The sequence below is a fragment of the Salvia miltiorrhiza genome, chromosome 1, assembly GCF_028751815.1.
Source record: "Salvia miltiorrhiza cultivar Shanhuang (shh) chromosome 1, IMPLAD_Smil_shh, whole genome shotgun sequence".
Classification (NCBI taxonomy): domain Eukaryota; kingdom Viridiplantae; phylum Streptophyta; class Magnoliopsida; order Lamiales; family Lamiaceae; genus Salvia; species Salvia miltiorrhiza.
In genome coordinates, this window is record NC_080387.1 from 50436710 (window position 1) to 50454495 (window position 17786).

At 32.8% G+C, this 17786-nt stretch overlaps 2 protein-coding genes across 4 annotated transcripts; one reads left to right on the forward strand and one right to left on the reverse strand.

Annotated features, from left to right (window-relative positions):
• Positions 1–4715: 4715 nt before the first annotated feature.
• Positions 4716–11685, forward strand: LOC130990495 (uncharacterized). Of its 3 annotated transcripts, none has more exons than XM_057914731.1 (11): positions 4716–5111; positions 5502–5678; positions 5773–5955; positions 6036–6135; positions 6209–6230; positions 6740–6782; positions 6937–7089; positions 7464–9240; positions 9383–10724; positions 11024–11107; positions 11375–11685. In XM_057914731.1, the coding sequence occupies exons 2-11, from the start codon at positions 5611–5613 to the stop codon at positions 11437–11439; spliced, it is 3837 nt and encodes a 1278-aa protein (XP_057770714.1). In that variant the 5' UTR covers positions 4716–5111; positions 5502–5610; the 3' UTR covers positions 11440–11685. The 3 variants fall into 3 exon arrangements, with proteins under 3 accessions (XP_057770714.1, XP_057770709.1, XP_057770720.1); XM_057914726.1 differs by having other exon boundaries at positions 4740–5413; XM_057914737.1 differs by lacking the exons at positions 4716–5111; positions 5502–5678 and having other exon boundaries at positions 5779–5955; positions 6740–6804.
• An 869-nt stretch (positions 11686–12554) lies between these two features.
• On the reverse strand, positions 12555–14434 carry LOC130990513 (dormancy-associated protein homolog 4-like). The gene is made up of 3 exons (XM_057914744.1): positions 13934–14434; positions 13192–13272; positions 12555–12887 (listed from the first exon to the last, which is right to left on the reverse strand). The coding sequence occupies exons 1-3, from the start codon at positions 14202–14204 to the stop codon at positions 12874–12876; spliced, it is 366 nt and encodes a 121-aa protein (XP_057770727.1). The 5' UTR covers positions 14205–14434; the 3' UTR covers positions 12555–12873.
• Between the last annotated feature and the right edge of the window lie 3352 nt (positions 14435–17786).

Sequence of the window (17786 nt, forward strand, 5' to 3'; positions counted from 1 at the left end):
GGTTATATGCTTGAGAAACTTCAGCAAGTCAACAATACAGCACACTGCCCACCGACCATTCTGCTGATGGGCCACCTTTGAATTAAAATGTAAGCTTTATTATATTTATAAAAAAGTGAAAATTATTTTAAAAAATAAAATAAAAATAAAAAGGCCCATAAATCATAATATCAAATGCATGTGAAATTTGGGATTTTCCAAGATCTACGAATGATTCATGTGGTGAACAATGAATGGAGGTGGTGTGGGGCTAAAAAAGCTTTGGAAAATATGAACAAAAAAAGAAGATCGAGGCAAAGAAATCTTGATTGTCATTTTCGATGTGTATCACAAGATTTGTTTGGCTTAGAATATGAAGGCAAAACAATTTCGATAATCCATTTTCTATTGTGAACCATCATTAGTATATGTTAGGTTTTACAACATATACATGACTAGCTTCATGTAATCCCTGAAGACATGACCAAATAATCTTTTGTATTGTATTTATGATTATAGTAAATAAAATAATCTTTGCATCATAGTAATACGTCTGAATTTGATATGTAAAAAGTAATTTTACTAATTGTTATCGTCTCAAATTAATTGTACCCGTCAATTATCAAATACTAGTGTAACTCCCGTGCAATGCGCGGTTGAATGTGAATTAAGACTCGTGTAAAATGTGCATATATAGTATTTTATACTATTAATATAAACTAATAAAATTAAAATTTAATATCAAAATTATTTTTTGCTAAGCGATATATTTTAATATAACCTGTGTAGTTTATACAAATATATAACATGTGTCTATATATAGATATTGTATCACTTATATAGGGAGTTTCTATAATTGTACAAATTAAACCAGATTTATCGTATATAATAAGTTGTGTATGAATTTGTTATGTAACATTATAATTTTGGTGTGAAAATGATGAATTAAAAAAAAAAATCAACCTATGAAATTCAAACTATGGACCAAAAATTCATCCAGCAATTGAAGTTATAATTTCACCAAAGATCTTCGTAATTTAAGGGATGAAAGTAATTGTTGTTAAGCATATTGGTCATTGACAGACTATATCTCAACACATATTTTTGAGATATTAATAAACACGTAAAGATATCTAAACTTAAGTTAATACCTAGCGAAGATAATTGTATGTATACAAAAAATATATATTACATTAATAAAAAATAAAGAAGCTGTCATACTTAGAAAGCAACACTAATTTTGAAAAAATTAATTAAAACGTGTATTTTCTTTATCTCTTATAACTTTTGATTCAGTAAAATTTGAATTATTTAATCTTGAATTTAATTTCATTTATTTGATGATGAAATAAATATTGAAAATTAAAATAAAAACTAAGAAAATTAATATCTTTTAACATATTTTTAGGTAGTAATGTTATTTGTTGATTAAAAAAAATGTTATTTGTTCTATTAAAAATTTGTATACATAAAATAGGTAGAAATGCACAATATAATAAATTAAATGTCATAAATAAAAAAGAAAAAAATAAACAAAAGTTTAAAGATATCCGATTCTTAGAAAAAATATACATAAATAAAAAATAAAAAATTAATTAATTGATTGAAATAATTATTGTTTGTTTATTCATTTCAAATTCATTATATATCAAATTAAATGGCTTTCCATGATCTTTGATTTAAGATTCATATATTATCCAAGATGAAGCCAAACAAAATAAAATTTTGTTTTGTGTCATGAATAAATAAAATAGAAATTAAAATATTACACACTCCTCGTCATTTTTATTATATTTTCCATATTTTAAGAAAAATCATTTTTCTATTTTTATATAGAATATGATTAAATAATTAATTATTTTAGATGAGTGTATTGAAAAGTTTCACGTGCATATTTTTTTTGTATACAATAAGAAATATTATATAATTAATTAATTGGATGAGAGTTTGAGAAAGTATGTGTACATTGATTGTAATTTATAATTTTAGAAATAACTTAATTTTCAATTAGCTAGATAAGACTATTGAGTTAGTACGTTTCTTAAAATAAACTGTAATATATAATATGATATTATTTTATAATAATTACATAAAATAATATTAATAATTGAAAGTGAACACCAAGAAGGCGAATAGATTCCATGCATGTAATTTTTGCGTAATACTCCCTCCGTACATGGAAAATATATTACTTGGGCGACGACATAAATTTTAAGAAATATTTAATGGATAATGTATTGAGTGGAGAAAAGAACCTATTATTTTTTAGATTAAATTTGCATGAAGTCATATTTTAGATTAAAGGTGATATATTTTTAAGGAACGAGCGAAAATGAAAAAGAAAAAGAAAAAAAAATGCACTTCTCAGAAACGACTGGAGGAGTATATATGATTTTTAAATTTTTGGTTGACTATGGCACAGAAGCTGTAGTTTATTCAATGCTGCGAAAAGGTAACAATTGCGAGTTCTTATATATATATTGTTTGAAAGAACTCGTTTAAGGTTTAGGTTTAGTTTTTTTTTCATGAGAAATAGACAAATGACAGTGATTTTTTAAGGTGGTTCTATTTTTTCAGTCGATACCCCAATTTAGGGGTCAATAAGTAAAATAAATAAATAAAGGGATGAAGAAAAATTAAATGTCTAATATGACAGCTGTATAATTGTCTAACTTCTTAATTCATATATTAATCTACTCTCATGGTCTTCTAACGATTATAATAAATAGAAATAAATAATTGAAATTAAATATTGCCAAGAGTGGAAATATCAGCCTAACGCTTATAATTATATCTAACGCATAGATTAAAAATAAAAAGGACAATTTACAACAAAAAATATTTATTGAGATTTTACCTTTTTTAAGTTAAGTGTGTATTAATTATAAATTCCATCGGAGGTTGTCATTTTACAAATAAGTCATCCAGATAGGAGAGTGATTATATAGAATTTTTAAAGGGTTCTTTTGAAATTTATAAACTTATATTCTTCAAATAAGTCAAATAGTAATTTAAATTTACCTCTATTCTTTTGTTATACTAGTTTATATTGTCAATAAAAACTTCGAAGCAATATTTTGACATGAAGGATTAGTTAGGACTTATTAGCTCCTATTTACAAATTACAGATGTATCCTTGAATGTCATGAATGATACTAATTAATTGCATACCATGTGTCTCTCTTGAATAATCCATAACCTCTAGAGTTGGTCTATTTAATAGACTTTAAAATTCATAAATTTGTTATTTAAGCAATTATTTGAAAGTTGTTGATTTAGTCCTGAGTTTGACAAGTGATTCTTTTACATAATGATCAATTGATGAATTTGTTTATATTATTTTGATTAATATAGTTTTTAAACCCAAAGATAATAACCTACTCCAATTTGTTAATTAGGACTAAATTTATCATTCATATCGCGTGGTCTATATTTATGGGTTGTATTTTTATTTATATGTTCTAGTTAATTTATACTAGCTTGATTGTTGATTTGACTATGATCTACTTTATATCAGTTTAATTAATTTATTGTAATATATATTTAAATTTATGATATAATATGTCTTGTTTATTATTGTAATATATATTTAATTTTATTATATAATATGTATTGTATCTAATATATGTATATCATATTACAAGGGAGGTTTATAGTAAATTTTTTACCTAAGATACCTATATGAAGTGGATATGATCATGCAGTCGATGGATTACTAAACTATAATTGAAACTAATTAACCATAATTATGACTATTTAATACGGAGTACTTAATATACCTCAACGGTCAAATCCGCCTCAAATGTTTTTTCTTTTTCCCATATGTATGCACACATATTTATTCCATCATATATATGAAAATAACATCATATGTTTTGACAGTTTTGTATATGAAAATAATCAAATATATACATTCTACGCATAATATGTTATATCATTAGTAATAATAAAAAAAACTGCAATACATATAATATAGCATGAGATAAGCCAAAAAAAAAAAAACTAAAATAGGTGAACTGATTGGTATTTACCAATGGAGGAAAATCAAATTCTAACACCTCAAGTTCTCAACCTTAAAACAAAATACTGAAAAATAAAGGATTAATATATTATCTGTAAATACATTAAGTATGATTAAGTTCTGATTTTTAATTAATATTAATTTTTTGATCAATTAATACATATTGAACTTTATGATATTCGATCAAATTAAAATTCCGACAACATTTAATTTTATATGAGTGTCAAAACATTTTCTCCTTACTTCTTTCTAGTAGCCTGTTCATATAAAAAATGTCACGTAAAAATAATACTCCCTCCGTCCATGAAAGAACTTCCTAGGAGGGAGTGACACGAGTTTTAAGAAAAAATATTGTTGAGTGTATTGAAAGTGAATAAAAGGCAATTTAGTGTATTGGGAGTGGTGAAAATGTGTTATAATTAATATTGAGAGTTGTGAAAAGTGAAAAGTAAGGGAATTATAAGTGATGGGGTATAGTCCAAAAATAAGTAGAAAGTTCTTTTGTGGACGTCCCAAAAAGGAAAGATAGGAAGTTCTTTCGTGGACGGAGGGAGTATTGTTTAAAAACCAAAATTTAGATATACTCTCGTGTATTTACATACAATTAACTCATAAATAAATAAATAAAGATTATGATTGATGGGCATTTTCGTAATTTCAGAGCGAGCAGTAGCAAGTAAAGAAAAAGAAATATACATACATATTTCCACCACTCGTCTTTTGTCTTTTCATCCCTTCACTTACGATTTCAAACATTACAACAGACAACAAAAGTGAAAACGAACCACACTCAAAAAGAAGAGAGAGAGAGAGAGAATTCATTATTTGTCTGAAAGCACAAACAATCACTGCATCAAGGCAGCACTACTCCATTCTCCATCTTCTCTCTCTATACCCCTACACTTTGCTGTATCTATACTTACATTATTTTTATCTTCTGAGAGAAGCTCAGGAACAACGAATTCTGTACATATACTGCATTTGTAGGGTTGTTGCTGAAAAAATACCCCTAAATTCAAGCATTTTTTGATTGGATATTGCTGGAGATTTGTTGGTGATCGAACTTGAATCAGACGATCGGATTGTAGTGTTGAAGATCTTCATCGTTGAGGTCAGTTTATGATTCCTCGATCGTTTTTGTGTTTTCCGTAGTAAGTTAATTTGGATATTTTTCTATTTGGTTGTTTTAAGTAGTTTTCTTAATGTTTCTGCATTGCTTTGGATTGAGCTGATACTGAGCTGCGATAATGGCCTAGCTGAAGTTGATGTGCGGCATTTGAATTTTGTTTGGGCATAATCAGATCTGAGGCAATATTGAATTTATGTGCATTTCCCGATTGATTTTGCGGCGTCGATGCAGCTCAATTTGAAGTGCATTTGTGGTTGCTTACAGTTTCAATTATGAAATTACTAGTTGAGATTTGATTGGCAGTTATTCTTTACCTCTATTTAATTGTAATTTAGGAATTTTGATACTATAAGTTACGTATGTGGAATGCAGGCTGTTGTAGGAGATCAATGCAGAGAGTTTTCGTGTTCTGATATTCATAGGTGTTAGGAAATGGTGGCGTACATATATGATTTAAGACAGTGAAAACAATATCATTAAAATGGAAAAGATAAAGCCGGATGCACCTCTAGATTATGCGGTGTTCCAGCTTTCGCCAAAGCACTCACGGTGAGCATTTTTTGTCTTTGTGATCGTCTTGAATCTCATCAGAGTTTGTTGGTTGTGCTAGTAGTTCGTTGACTCTTGAGCTCCTTTTCTCCAGATGTGAGTTGTTTGTTTCGAGTGGTGGGAGCACAGAGAAACTTGCTTCAGGACTTCTTAAGCCATTTGTTACACATTTGAAGGTTGCCGAGGAACAAGCTGCCTCTGCTGCACAGTCTATCAAGCTCGATCCTGGACGACATAGAAATGCTAATGCATGGTTCACCAAGGGAACTCTTGACAGGTAGCGCCACTGCTTCAACCTTATTTATCCTCTAGGACTGGTATACATCTGATGTCGATGCTTAAATATTTTGTTGTCAGGTTTGTACGATTTGTTAGCACCCCTGACGTTCTGGAACTGGTTGACACGTTTGATGCTGAGATGTCACAGTTGGAAGCAGCACGGAGAATTTATTCACAGGTATTTATTGCTTATTATATTATTTTCCTACCAGAGTGAACCAATGCTAAATTACTTCCCTTGCATATTTCAGGGAATGGGCGACCAACATTCTGGTATGATTTCCAATTACATATTCTCTGTCTACTGCCTACTTCCTTTTTTATTTTGGTTACATGAAATTCGACTATAGATAAGATTGCTTATATGCGTAATTGGGTCGAGCTCAAGGAGTGTGCTTCAGTTGCCACTATCTCTTGAGATGAACTTTATTCCAGTCATTGTCCCTTTGCTTCTGTATGAACTGTGAGGCCTCGATTGTTGTGTGTAAGATTTTCGTAATCATTATCATATTGGAGTTACAAATCTGTAGTAATGTAACTGAGTGATTGTGATATTGAACATAGTTGGATTTTCTGGATATCCAAGTATTTTTCTAGTCTGCAAGATTCTAAGTTCATTTACCACGTCTAGTGTCTGTAGTTTTGATGAGTTTTTGTTTGGAGTAGAGTGTTGAGGTGCTTAATAGCGGATGAATTTCTACTTTATCTTCCGAGGAATCACTTTTTGTATGGTTTTTACTCCAAGAAGGAACAACAATCTCATTATTTATGACTTGCTCCAGGTGGAGGTGGATTTGGATCGACTGCTGCAGATGATGCCACAAAGTATTTCCCCCCCTCAGCTTATGTATTAACTGCTATCATCTCATTCACTTTCTGTCAGAGTCGTCTCTACTAAAGAGCATCATGTAGCTTTTGTTTTCCTAACATGAAACTGAAGGCACACAATACTTAATTCTTATGGTTCTAACTAATACAGGAAGGAGCTTCTCAAAGCTATCGACTTAAGGCTTGTAGCGGCGCAGCAGGACCTAACCAATGCCTGTGCTCGTGCTGCGGCTGCTGGGTTTGATGCTGACACTGTTCCGGAACTTCAAATGTTTGCTGATAGCTTTGGTGCTCATCGCCTTAAGTAAGGATTCTCAGGCATTCTTTGATTTATTACAGCTCTATGTCACTAAATGCATCTTCTTTCCTGTCGTGTCCGAAATCTCCCTGCACTAAGCTAGCCTGCATGCTAAAACCCAGCCAGAAGAAAGCTATAAAGCAAAATAACATCTGCACAGTAACTAAAGTGAAGCCTTAGTTATTTGGATACATAAAAACGGCCACATTTTGCTTTTAATTCTTCTACTAGAGATGCACCAAACATTTTTTTTTTCCTGGAAATTTCTTCCATAATTCACATTTTTGCATTGTGAATTAGGTCACCCAAGATTCTAATGGATATTCCGCATCAAAAAAAAAAAAGATTCTAATGGATATTCCTTGCTTCTGCTTTTCCAGTGAAGCTTGTGGCAAGTACAAATCTCTATGTGAGAGGCGGCCAAACCTCATCAACCAATTGAAATCGGGGTCAGAAGACCGAGCTATTCGTTCCTCATGCACATCAGATATGTCCATAGACAATGATCCGCCCTCTCCACCATGTCCAGAACCCATCACACATCAACAGCCCAATCCCCCAACCATCACCTTCCCCTTACGTCGCACTTCCAGCAGAGAATCCAGTGTAGAGACGGACGGGGGAAATAAACCGGACAATGCCACTGGTGAAAAGGACAAGAAAGATGAGACCTCAGCTCCTGACCAAACAGGTTCTATTCAAGCCAGTCAACCTTCAAGGCGACTCAGTGTTCAGGATAGGATAAACTTGTTTGAGAACAAGCAGAAGGAGAATTCTGGGGGGAAGCCCCCTGTTGTAAAATCTGTCGAGCTGAGGAGGCTGTCATCTGATGTGTCGATGATGGGAGCAGCTGCAGAGAAGGCAGTCTTAAGGAGATGGAGTGGAGTTAATGATATGAGCATTGACTTGAGTGCTGAAAAGAAGGACTGCGATAGCCCGTTATGCACTCCTTCCACAGAATTGCCCGAGGAGCATAAGATTTTGGATTTGAACAATGATACAGTAAAGAGTTCTTCAATGGTTGAGCCTGAGTCAAATGTCATTCCTAGTGAGAGCCGGTCAGAGATTGCTGGGGTAAAGGATCGGGGTTCTTTAACGGCACAGATTAGGCCTACTGGAAGTGAAGGTGGTTGGCAGGTTCGTACTCCGAACCCAAAAGAAGGTTTTGAAACAAGGGATAAGTTTGCTGCGCAATCAAGCTTGACATCCACCTGGAAGACTATGGAAGAGTCTTGGGCTTCTGAAGGTGATTCTGGTTCAAGATTGCAAGAGGCTTTTGATGCTCACCATAAAGAGATTGAAGATGATTCTTCTTCTCCTCAGCAAGAGTTGAGGTCTACTGGGGAAACTGAAGTAGGAGAGAAAACGGAATCTGTTGAAGATTCTGGACCTCGGAGGATGAAGTTCAATCGAAAGGTGTCAGCAGCTGACCTTGCTAAGAAAACAAAAATTCTGCCTGATGGAAGTAGGAGGACACCGTTTTCTGGTAAAACTGCAACGGAGGCTCAAGAAGAGTTTGATTCTTTTGCTACACCTCCGGAGCAATTTCAGAGGGGAAGGCAGACAAAGGGTAACCAGGATCGCAATGATGAGTTAAAGATGAAAGCAAATGAGCTTGAGAAGCTCTTTGCAGAACACAAATTGCGAGTTCCTGCAGATCTGTCCAACTCTGCCCGTAAAGGTAAATTAGATGATGCACATCATTTGCCAGTGAGTAGTTTTCAGTGTTTGAAACCAATACCAGATATCTCCCCTCAATTTTCTGATAGTTATAAGTCAAATGAGCCAACTGGAAAGTTGAAGAACAAAACCAAGTTAAATGCTTCATCTTCCATGAAAATTATTGATAGTCAGAACAAAGGTGATGCTTTGAAGAAGAGTTTCTCTGAGCTTAGTGTTTCAGAGGGTTCTCGAGGGAAACTCTACCACAGGTATATTCAGAAGAGGGATGAAAAACTGAAAGAAGATTGGAGTTCCAACAGAACACAGAAAGAAGCCCGATTAAAGTCCATGCATGATAGCCTTGAGAGGAATAAATCTGAGATGAAGGCCAAATTATCTGGAAGTGCAGACAGGCAAATTTCAGTATCCAGTGCTCGGCGGCGTGCTGAGAGACTCAGATCGTATAATAGCAGGTCAACTTTAAACAGGGACCAGGTACATTATATTTATGCTCAAACATGGCACTAATGAGTGGAATCATCCTGCAAGTTGCGTGTGTATGTGTTTTCAAAGGATTTATTAGAGTTAAGTCGTTTGTGGATTCTTAACCAACCATGTAAAAGTTTCACTTTGACAGGAGCATTTAGATTTTGGAGATTGTGAGTTTGATGATGATACTTTGGATTTCCAAGAGAAGAATCTCCCTAATGAAGAAAGGGCTGTTGATGACACGTCTTTCGAGGATGGCCTGTCTATGACTGCACAGGGGAAGAAGCTCATACCTAATAACAGAAAATTTTCATCAGCTACTCCAGTTTCAAGGTCTGCTTCTAAAACTTCCACTGGTTCTGTAAAGCGAAGAACGCAACCTGAAAATCCTCTTGCCCAATCGGTTCCCAACTTTTCTGACCTGAGAAAAGAAAATACTAAACCTTCTTCTGGAGGTGGCAAAGCAACACGTTCACAGGTAAGAAACCATGCTCGTAGCAAAAGCATAACTGAAGAAATGGCTATTGTCAAGGAGGACAAATCACGCAGATTGCAGGCATTGAGGAAAAGCTCAGCGAATCCGAGCGAGTTGAAGGATGTATCTACTCTGGACTCAGATGGTGTTGTTTTGACCCAGATAAAATTTGATGAGGAAATTTCGAGAAATGTTGGTACCAAGCCTTTTCTTAGAAAAGGTAGCCGTGCTGCTCGAACAACTATTACTAGGCAGAGGGTCTCTGTGGGATCTGAACCTGTAAATAATATGGATGAAAATGGTGGCATTGCCTCTGAACCTGATGAATGCAAGAATACCATTAAAGACGAAGGAGAGGAGGAGTTCAAGAGCTTGAATGCTGAAGAGGATAACATTTTAGAAGATAGGGAACCGGAACTAGATAAATTTGCGAATTCTGAATCTGAAAATGGTGACGACCCTCTCACCTTTTCTGCAGTGGACCAGGCTTTGGGTTCAAAATATCCAAGAGAAATTTCTTCGTGTTTCCTCCCTGTCGACACTATGCAAGATTGGCATAATGGAAGTCCAATGTCATGGAATTCTCGTACTCAACATCCATTTTCGTATCCCCACGAGACATCTGATGTTGATGCTTCTGTGGATTCGCCAATTGGAAGTCCTTCATGGAATTCACATTCTTTAAATGCGATGGAGGCTGATGCTGCGAGGATGAGGAAGAAATGGGGAGCAGCCCAGAAGCCTATGGTAGCAGCCCATTCATCCAATAATTCATCTCGTAAGGATATGACTCGAGGATTCAAAAGGTTGCTGAAATTTGGAAGGAAGAATCGTGGCTCGGAGACAATGGCTGACTGGGTCTCTGCGACCACGTCAGAAGGAGATGATGACACGGAAGATGGACGAGATCCTGCCAGTCGTTCCTCAGAAGATCTCAGGAAGTCAAGAATGAGATTTTCTCAAGCTCCACCTTCTGATGATGGCTTCAGTGACAACGTGTTTTTCAACGAATCAGGTGGTTACCATGTGCAAACGTGTTATAGTATCTCATTATGTTTACTTTTTCCTTTTATTCCAAGTTCTTATGCATTATCATTCCCCTTCGAGTTATTTTCTGAAGTTACCATGTGACAACGGTTTTACGTGCTAGTTAACGACAAAAAGATTTAGCTTCGCATGTTTATAATTGAACAGCAGTCAGTTACAGTTTAGCTGAACGTCGTCATATATCATGATAAATTAATCCTTTCCATTTTGTGTTAAGAATTTCCGATGCTTCTCCTTTGATGCGTTTATTCTCTTTTTTTCTCACAGAACAATCTTCACAAAGTTCTATCCCAGCACCTCCAGCCAACTTTAAACTAAGAGAGGATCATGTTTCTGGAACCTCGATCAAAGGTGAAGTATGCAATATCGTGTTCTTCGCTCCAAATTCTTGAACTCCAAGAGATTTGCATACAATATAATCAACAGCATCTGCTTTAACCTTATTGTTTGAACGATATTTAGAAACTGCTTTTACCTATATATATTACATAGAAGCCTAAATATTTCCCTTGACCTAATAATCTACATACGCTTTGTTCGTAGTTCATATGCTTGCTAGTAAGGATATTCTTTCTCAAGCTGCTATTCACAATTTTTGTCATGTCATGCTTTTTACAGCTCCGAGATCATTTTTCTCGTTATCGACGTTTAGGAGCAAGGGAAATGAGTCCAAGCCCAGGTAACAAAAATTTTCAGTAGACTGTAAATTTACTCGGAGTGGCTTCTATGGCACTAGCATAACTAATATAAGTGGTAAATGAGTGAGAGAGATGCTTTATATGCTAATAGAATCCAATGGCATCTGTGGAGATTTAGTTGTAATGTAGTTTCAAAATATTATATTTTTTGTATATTGTAACAACTGAACAGTTCCAATTTGTGGAACATCAATGTGATTTTTGGTAGTTAAAAAGCATTCTTTCTTACAACTGGTGTTTGCACTTGACTTGGAATTCTGATGCTGTACTAGAATCGACTCTTCTAGTAATTTAGGTTAGCCAGTCTGGCAATGCAAGAACGGATGTCAAGTAGTTACTAGTATTTTAGATGACCTTTGGTGCAATAAATTTTGACAAATTAACTCATACTACTTTTTTAAGATTATTCTAAAAAAATAGTCTGGACTTTGATCCAATGACAACTTTTTACTTTGAATTTTCTATTTTATAAATATAATATACAGTTCAATTTATAGTCCGAGTCAGTTTTTTCGGTCAGATTTTGTAGCAAAAAATACAAATGTAAAAAACACAAATGGCCAGAACTAACTCAGTACGATGATCAACCTCAATCGACTGAAAATTTTAACTGTAAAATGAACAACGGAAAATAACTACATATTATATGATATTTGTGATAATTGTAAATTTAACTAAAAAGTTACCGTAGAGTCAAAGTTGGGTTATTTTTCAAGAATAATCTTACATCTAATCTTGTCTTTAAAACCTTTAGGAACAAAGAAACTGGGATTCATTATTTACATGTGTAATTTAGTTATTTCAAATTGATGTAGTAAATGCAACATACATGGCTAACAATCTCCAAGAAATTGTAAAATATTAATATTTGGCATAGGAAAAATTGGGCAATTAAAGAGACAAACTGATCTTTCATGTATACTACTTCATGAGAAGGGGTCCAAGTACAAAAAACACATATTTACAACCTCTCGAAAAAAAGAAAAAAAAAAAAACTAACAACCCTTAATGTACATGAATCAAATGCCCCCAAACAATAATAATAATAATAATAATAATAATAATAATAATAATAATAATAATAATAATAATAATAATAATAATAATAATAATAAATGTCAATTAAAAGGGAAAAAAAAGAAATCCAAAAAAGAAAATCCCCATAAAAGAGGGAAAAAATTACTTCTTCGCAAAGAATTGAAGTATTGAACTTTCCCTCTTTGTACTCTTCCCAGAAGCATTACTTAGAGATCCTAAACAGATGATTTTTTTTCTTTCTTTTCCATTTTCTCCATCATCTGGTTTAATTTTTTACATGCAAAACTAACCCCAAAAAGGTAATTTATTTACATACATACACATTTTTTTGACACAAATTCATCACTTCCTCTTCGAAATAGACTCAGCGATCCAAAGAATTTACGATGAGAATCCTGTCGACAAGATTTTAACAACACGTCTTAATATGGATGCTTTGTTGAGATCATGAACTCAATAAAACAAGATGAATAACATTTTTAAAAAATAAGGATTTAAAAAAAAAATATTGGAATCAAACATAATTATTAGCTATTAAAATGTTCATTATGATACTCTTTTTCTGAGCTAATAGCTGTTATGTTGATCATTCTGTAAACATGAAAAACTTGAAAGGACTAATGATGCAAAAAAAAAAAAAAGATAAAGGGCTTCGCGATAAACTTTCTGGGATTACAAACCAATCGTAAAAATTCTTACTCTCAGGCTCGGAGTTGTGCAACGCTCCCGTTGTCGGTTTCTTCCTCATCCATTTCTTAAAATTCCCTCCAGGAGAATTTGCTAAAAGCACCCCAAAATAAATCATTATTAGAAATCCGCCCCTCAAAGTTTTAAATTGTTTGCTTTGGCGCGAAGTGTTCGCAAAATGGAATATAATCTATAATAACAGTAATTTCGTTAATAATTGGTTTTAAGGTATTTTAGAGTTAATTTCGTGAACTTTGTAATTAGTATAGTGCTAATAAAATTAAAATTTGTTGGTCCTATCTTCTCCAACTGTTTTCCTTTAGAACATTCTTGGACAGTCGAGATTCAAACATAGTCGAGATTCAAACACAACTAAAATTAAAAGGGATGATTAGCCGAAACTTTCGCCAAATTTTATTGACATGGATTATAAATTTTATATTTAAATACACAAATTTTCAAGTATTCTGATTTTTTACATGTTTATTAATTACCTCTAAATTGATATCGAGGTAGACGCTTGAAATGTCTATATAACTTAAACTATGTAGTTAGATGATTATGTCATTTCAAGTAGTCACGATGCACTGATTTGTCACTTCAACTTGTCACAATGACATTAATTTGGCATAAATTGACAATCGTGTGAAAAATCAGTATTAGGTGTCATAATTTTTAGTTTACATGCAAAATTAGATAAAAGTTCATATATTTAGGCGTAATTATCCCATAATGAAAAGGCTCCGACTCTTACGTGAGAAGGGAGAGCTAGGGGTCGAGCTGGCGGGAGAGGAAGGCGCCGACGGTGATCCGACGGCGACATTAAGGTTGTTAAGGTTACGGTGGGTGTCGCGCCGCACGACGGTGATGCTCCGAGTGATCGGGACCTGGTGGTCGTCAAAGTTTGACGGCGCGGCGGTGGATCTTGCAGCGGAGAAAGAGTTATATTTGCGGAGCTTGCCGAGGCCGGCGTCGGGCGGAGGTCCGGCCAGCGTCTCGTCCCAAAGTTTATGGAGAAACCCCATAATTAAGAAAGAAAAAAAATAAAAAAAAATAAAAAAAATGCCGAATTAATTGTGTGTTTGTGTGTGTGAATTTTCTTTTGTAACAACCGAAAATATGTAGGTGATGAAATGAAATTATGTAATTGGGAGGGGGCACCACCAGATACACGACTGTTACAAAGAAGATAGAATAAAAAAAATTAAACGACTCTATTTATTTACGCTAGAACAAAACTAATGAAAATTGGGAATAACTAAGGTTTTTATAGAGGGGAGATTAGATTTTTTTTACTAAAAATGGATTTTGGGTAATCTGTGGCTAATAAGGAGAGTTAATGACATCCAGTGAGTGTTTATTGTGAAGAAATTTGACCACTTATATCGCATTCCCTAACTTAATTTAATTTAATTTAATTATTATTATAAAAAAAAGGCGTAACAGAGGTAAGCTTTATCTTAATGGGCTACATTTTGTATACAGAACTTTTAGTTTAATGGGCCTTTGAAATTTGGGCAGCGGTTTTCTTAACTGGGCTTAAAATCTACCACTTTCTATACCAAAGCTTTTTTAGAAATAAATCACACTTTCAATATCTAAAGAATGGGTAATTCAATTTATAACCTCTGTTTTACTAAGTATAGCTTCCATTTAAAATAATAATAACAAATAATTATGAATTTATTAATTTATCTTAAAGTTTATAGATCTCATATTAAATACTATAGCCCCAAATAATATAATTGTATGCTTTCATATGCAATCTTTTCTCCTAAGGGTGTGTTTACTTTGGTAGTAAAATTTTTATTTGAAAAGGATGGATAAGAAAAAGTGAGATAATATTATCTTTTTCTCCTTTTTTTTTTATCATGTGTTTACTTTGTTAGAAATAGATTGATAAACAAGTTGAAATGTTGGAAAATATTTTCACACCCTCCCAATAGGATAATATTATCCAACATTTGTGAGAAAATGAGTGAAAAAGGGCTGCCCGAATAAATTTTCCAGCCTCACCGGAGAAAATTATCCATCATAGGAAACATGTGAAAATTATGGAAAATATACTTTTTTCTATCAAAGTAAACACACCCTAATTGAACTGAATCCTTTGGTTAATGTCTTTTTCATTTCTTCAAGAGTTGCAAGACTTCTTTTATCCCCCTCCCTAGCATTCTTGATAATGTCTTATGTTCAGCTTCCACTTCTAAAATATCTGTTTCAATTATTTTATGAACATTTGACACATACAAAGATTGTGATAAACTTGCCGAATTGGAACACCGTTGACATTTTGCAGGTTTCCATATTTTCGTTTCCAATCAATTTGTTCTTGAGCGAAAGCAAACTCCAGTTAACAATTTGTTCAAGTCCACACATAGATGAATAGGTAAATAATAATGTCAAAGCAAATTTCTGATAATCCCCATGCCTACAACGGCTATATATTTAATGAAGGATAAAGGCGTGCGAACCTTTAGAAAACACATATCTGCCTTCATCTTCTCATTGGCTATGGCATTCTCCGCGAATTTGGGCTTCCCTCAAGTGGCAATTTTTTTGAAACAAATGAAAAACAGATTAGTCAAAGACTTGCACTAAACTAGGAGAAGAGATTATGTGATAAAATTATAAAGTTATATTGTTTGAGAGTTTTTTTTTTTTTTTTGAAACCATATTGTTTGAGGGTTACAAGTTATAGAATATTTAATTTAGGGGCTATGAGATATTTATGCTAAAATAATAAATTTATAATTATTTATTATTATTATTTTTAATAGGGGACTATAATAAGTAAAATGGGGGACTATGAATAGAATTACCTTTAAAGAATAACACCCGATTTCTTTTTCAAAGTTAGATCAGACTTATTTTTACGATACCACAATAAAAAAAATCACGTCATAATTTTTGTTCGAATACTAATTCCACCAAAATTCTTTATTTTCAACATAACTACTTCCTCAGTCTGAATAAGACAATCCATTTTTATTTGTCTGAATAAGACAACCAATTTTTATTTTTGAGTTAAATGCATATAAAAGCAACAAATTTTTAATAAATTTTTATTTTGTACATTAAAATTTATTTTTGAGTTTAAGATTGCTAGACAATTAAAAGCCTACAACTCTTTTATCATATTTTGTCCCCTTTGAATCCCTAATTATCTAATCGAAATTACAGCAACAAAAGAGTTTCCATCGGTTTCTTTGGTTCATTCTTGTCGAAATTTCCTACCATTTCTATTTGTCATGGTCGCATTCACATCAACATAATCGACCACCTACTCACTTTCTCTTGCTCTCTCTCCTCTCCATTTTCTCTCGCTTAATCTCGTCAGTTTCAAGCCTCTCACTTTCTCCCGATGTAATACAGTACTGATTCTTGATTTGTTCCTTCATTTAATTAGAATTTTTAAACGCAAATGATATTGATTTAATACGCCAAAATCGACGTTTTAGTAATCAATGGATTATGACACATAAGATTTTAACAGACAGTTTAGCATAAGGTTTGGCCAAAAGATAGGCGAGTATTTTAAAAAAAAATAATTGAATAATTTTAGTACAAATTTTAAAATAAATGTGCAAAATTAGATTTTTTTTAATTTTTCTAAAAATAAATTGCATGCAATTAACCATTTATTTTTCACGTATATTAAAAATATAATTTAATGTTCTTTAATTTATATGCAATTATTCTATTTTGCTCTTATTTATTACTTTCCATATGATATTCATAAATATCAAATAAGATTATTTTTGTAAAAAAGTTTAAATAAATTAAATTAAGAAAGTGAATTATTATATGAGATATTAAAAAAAAATCGTACGACGAAAGAGACATTATATACTCAATCTAAATTTCTGAAAAGATCAATTTACTAAATATTATTCTATCAATATAAAAAACACGACCCTTTTCCAAAAAAGGCAACAATTATCTAGAAAATGAAATTGTAGATGTTGGAATTAATAAAAATCTTGTAAAGGTACAAGCACAAGTTGCAGAAGTGGTCAAGTGGGGAAAGATGGGTTGGAGAATACAGACAAGTGGGGGTAGAAATGTCGGGAAATACTTTTTATGGACTGAATCTGGGCCACTTGCAAACTTAGAGGACCCACCAGCAATTAAACCAAAAAGAAAGAGGGCCTCAAGATAAATTAAATAAATAAATTATTGACGGCGGTGGATAGCGTAGCAGCAACAAAGCAATGAGATTTTTTTTTTTTTTTTTTTTTTTTTTTTGCAGTTAGTCTCTGTTACAGAGTACAATCCAGTTAAGCTGGGACCCTTTGTCCACGTGCTTTGAGGGCCCCATCATTTTTAATTAATTTGTTAATAGTTCTTAATTCACTACAAATTATTGAAATAATATTATTTTCAATGTATAGCGAAACCGATTAGCTCAATATTTTCCAACAATCACGTGGTATGGTTTTTTCGATGATGTCTTAATTTAACACAAATATTCTATCAGCATATCACTACTAACAAAATTTTTCACTAAGAGACTTGGTAGCTAGTGTCATAAAAATTAATAATATTTGATGATATAATATCACCGATAATTATATTTTTGAATATCATTAATTTTTATAATACGG

Excerpts from the sequence above, each read along its gene's own strand:
- LOC130990495 (XM_057914731.1), top strand. The coding sequence starts at position 5,611 with ATGGAAAAGATAAAGCCGGATGCACCTCTAGATTATGCGGTGTTCCAG. Across the intron at positions 6,231-6,739 it reads AATGGGCGACCAACATTCTG|GTGGAGGTGGATTTGGATCG; the intron begins GTATGATTTCCA and ends GACTTGCTCCAG. Across the intron at positions 9,241-9,382 it reads CAACTTTAAACAGGGACCAG|GAGCATTTAGATTTTGGAGA; the intron begins GTACATTATATT and ends TCACTTTGACAG.
- LOC130990513 (XM_057914744.1), bottom strand. The coding sequence starts at position 14,204 with ATGGGGTTTCTCCATAAACTTTGGGACGAGACGCTGGCCGGACCTCCG. Across the intron at positions 13,273-13,933 it reads CCCTAGCTCTCCCTTCTCAC|CAAATTCTCCTGGAGGGAAT; the intron begins GTAAGAGTCGGA and ends GGGTGCTTTTAG.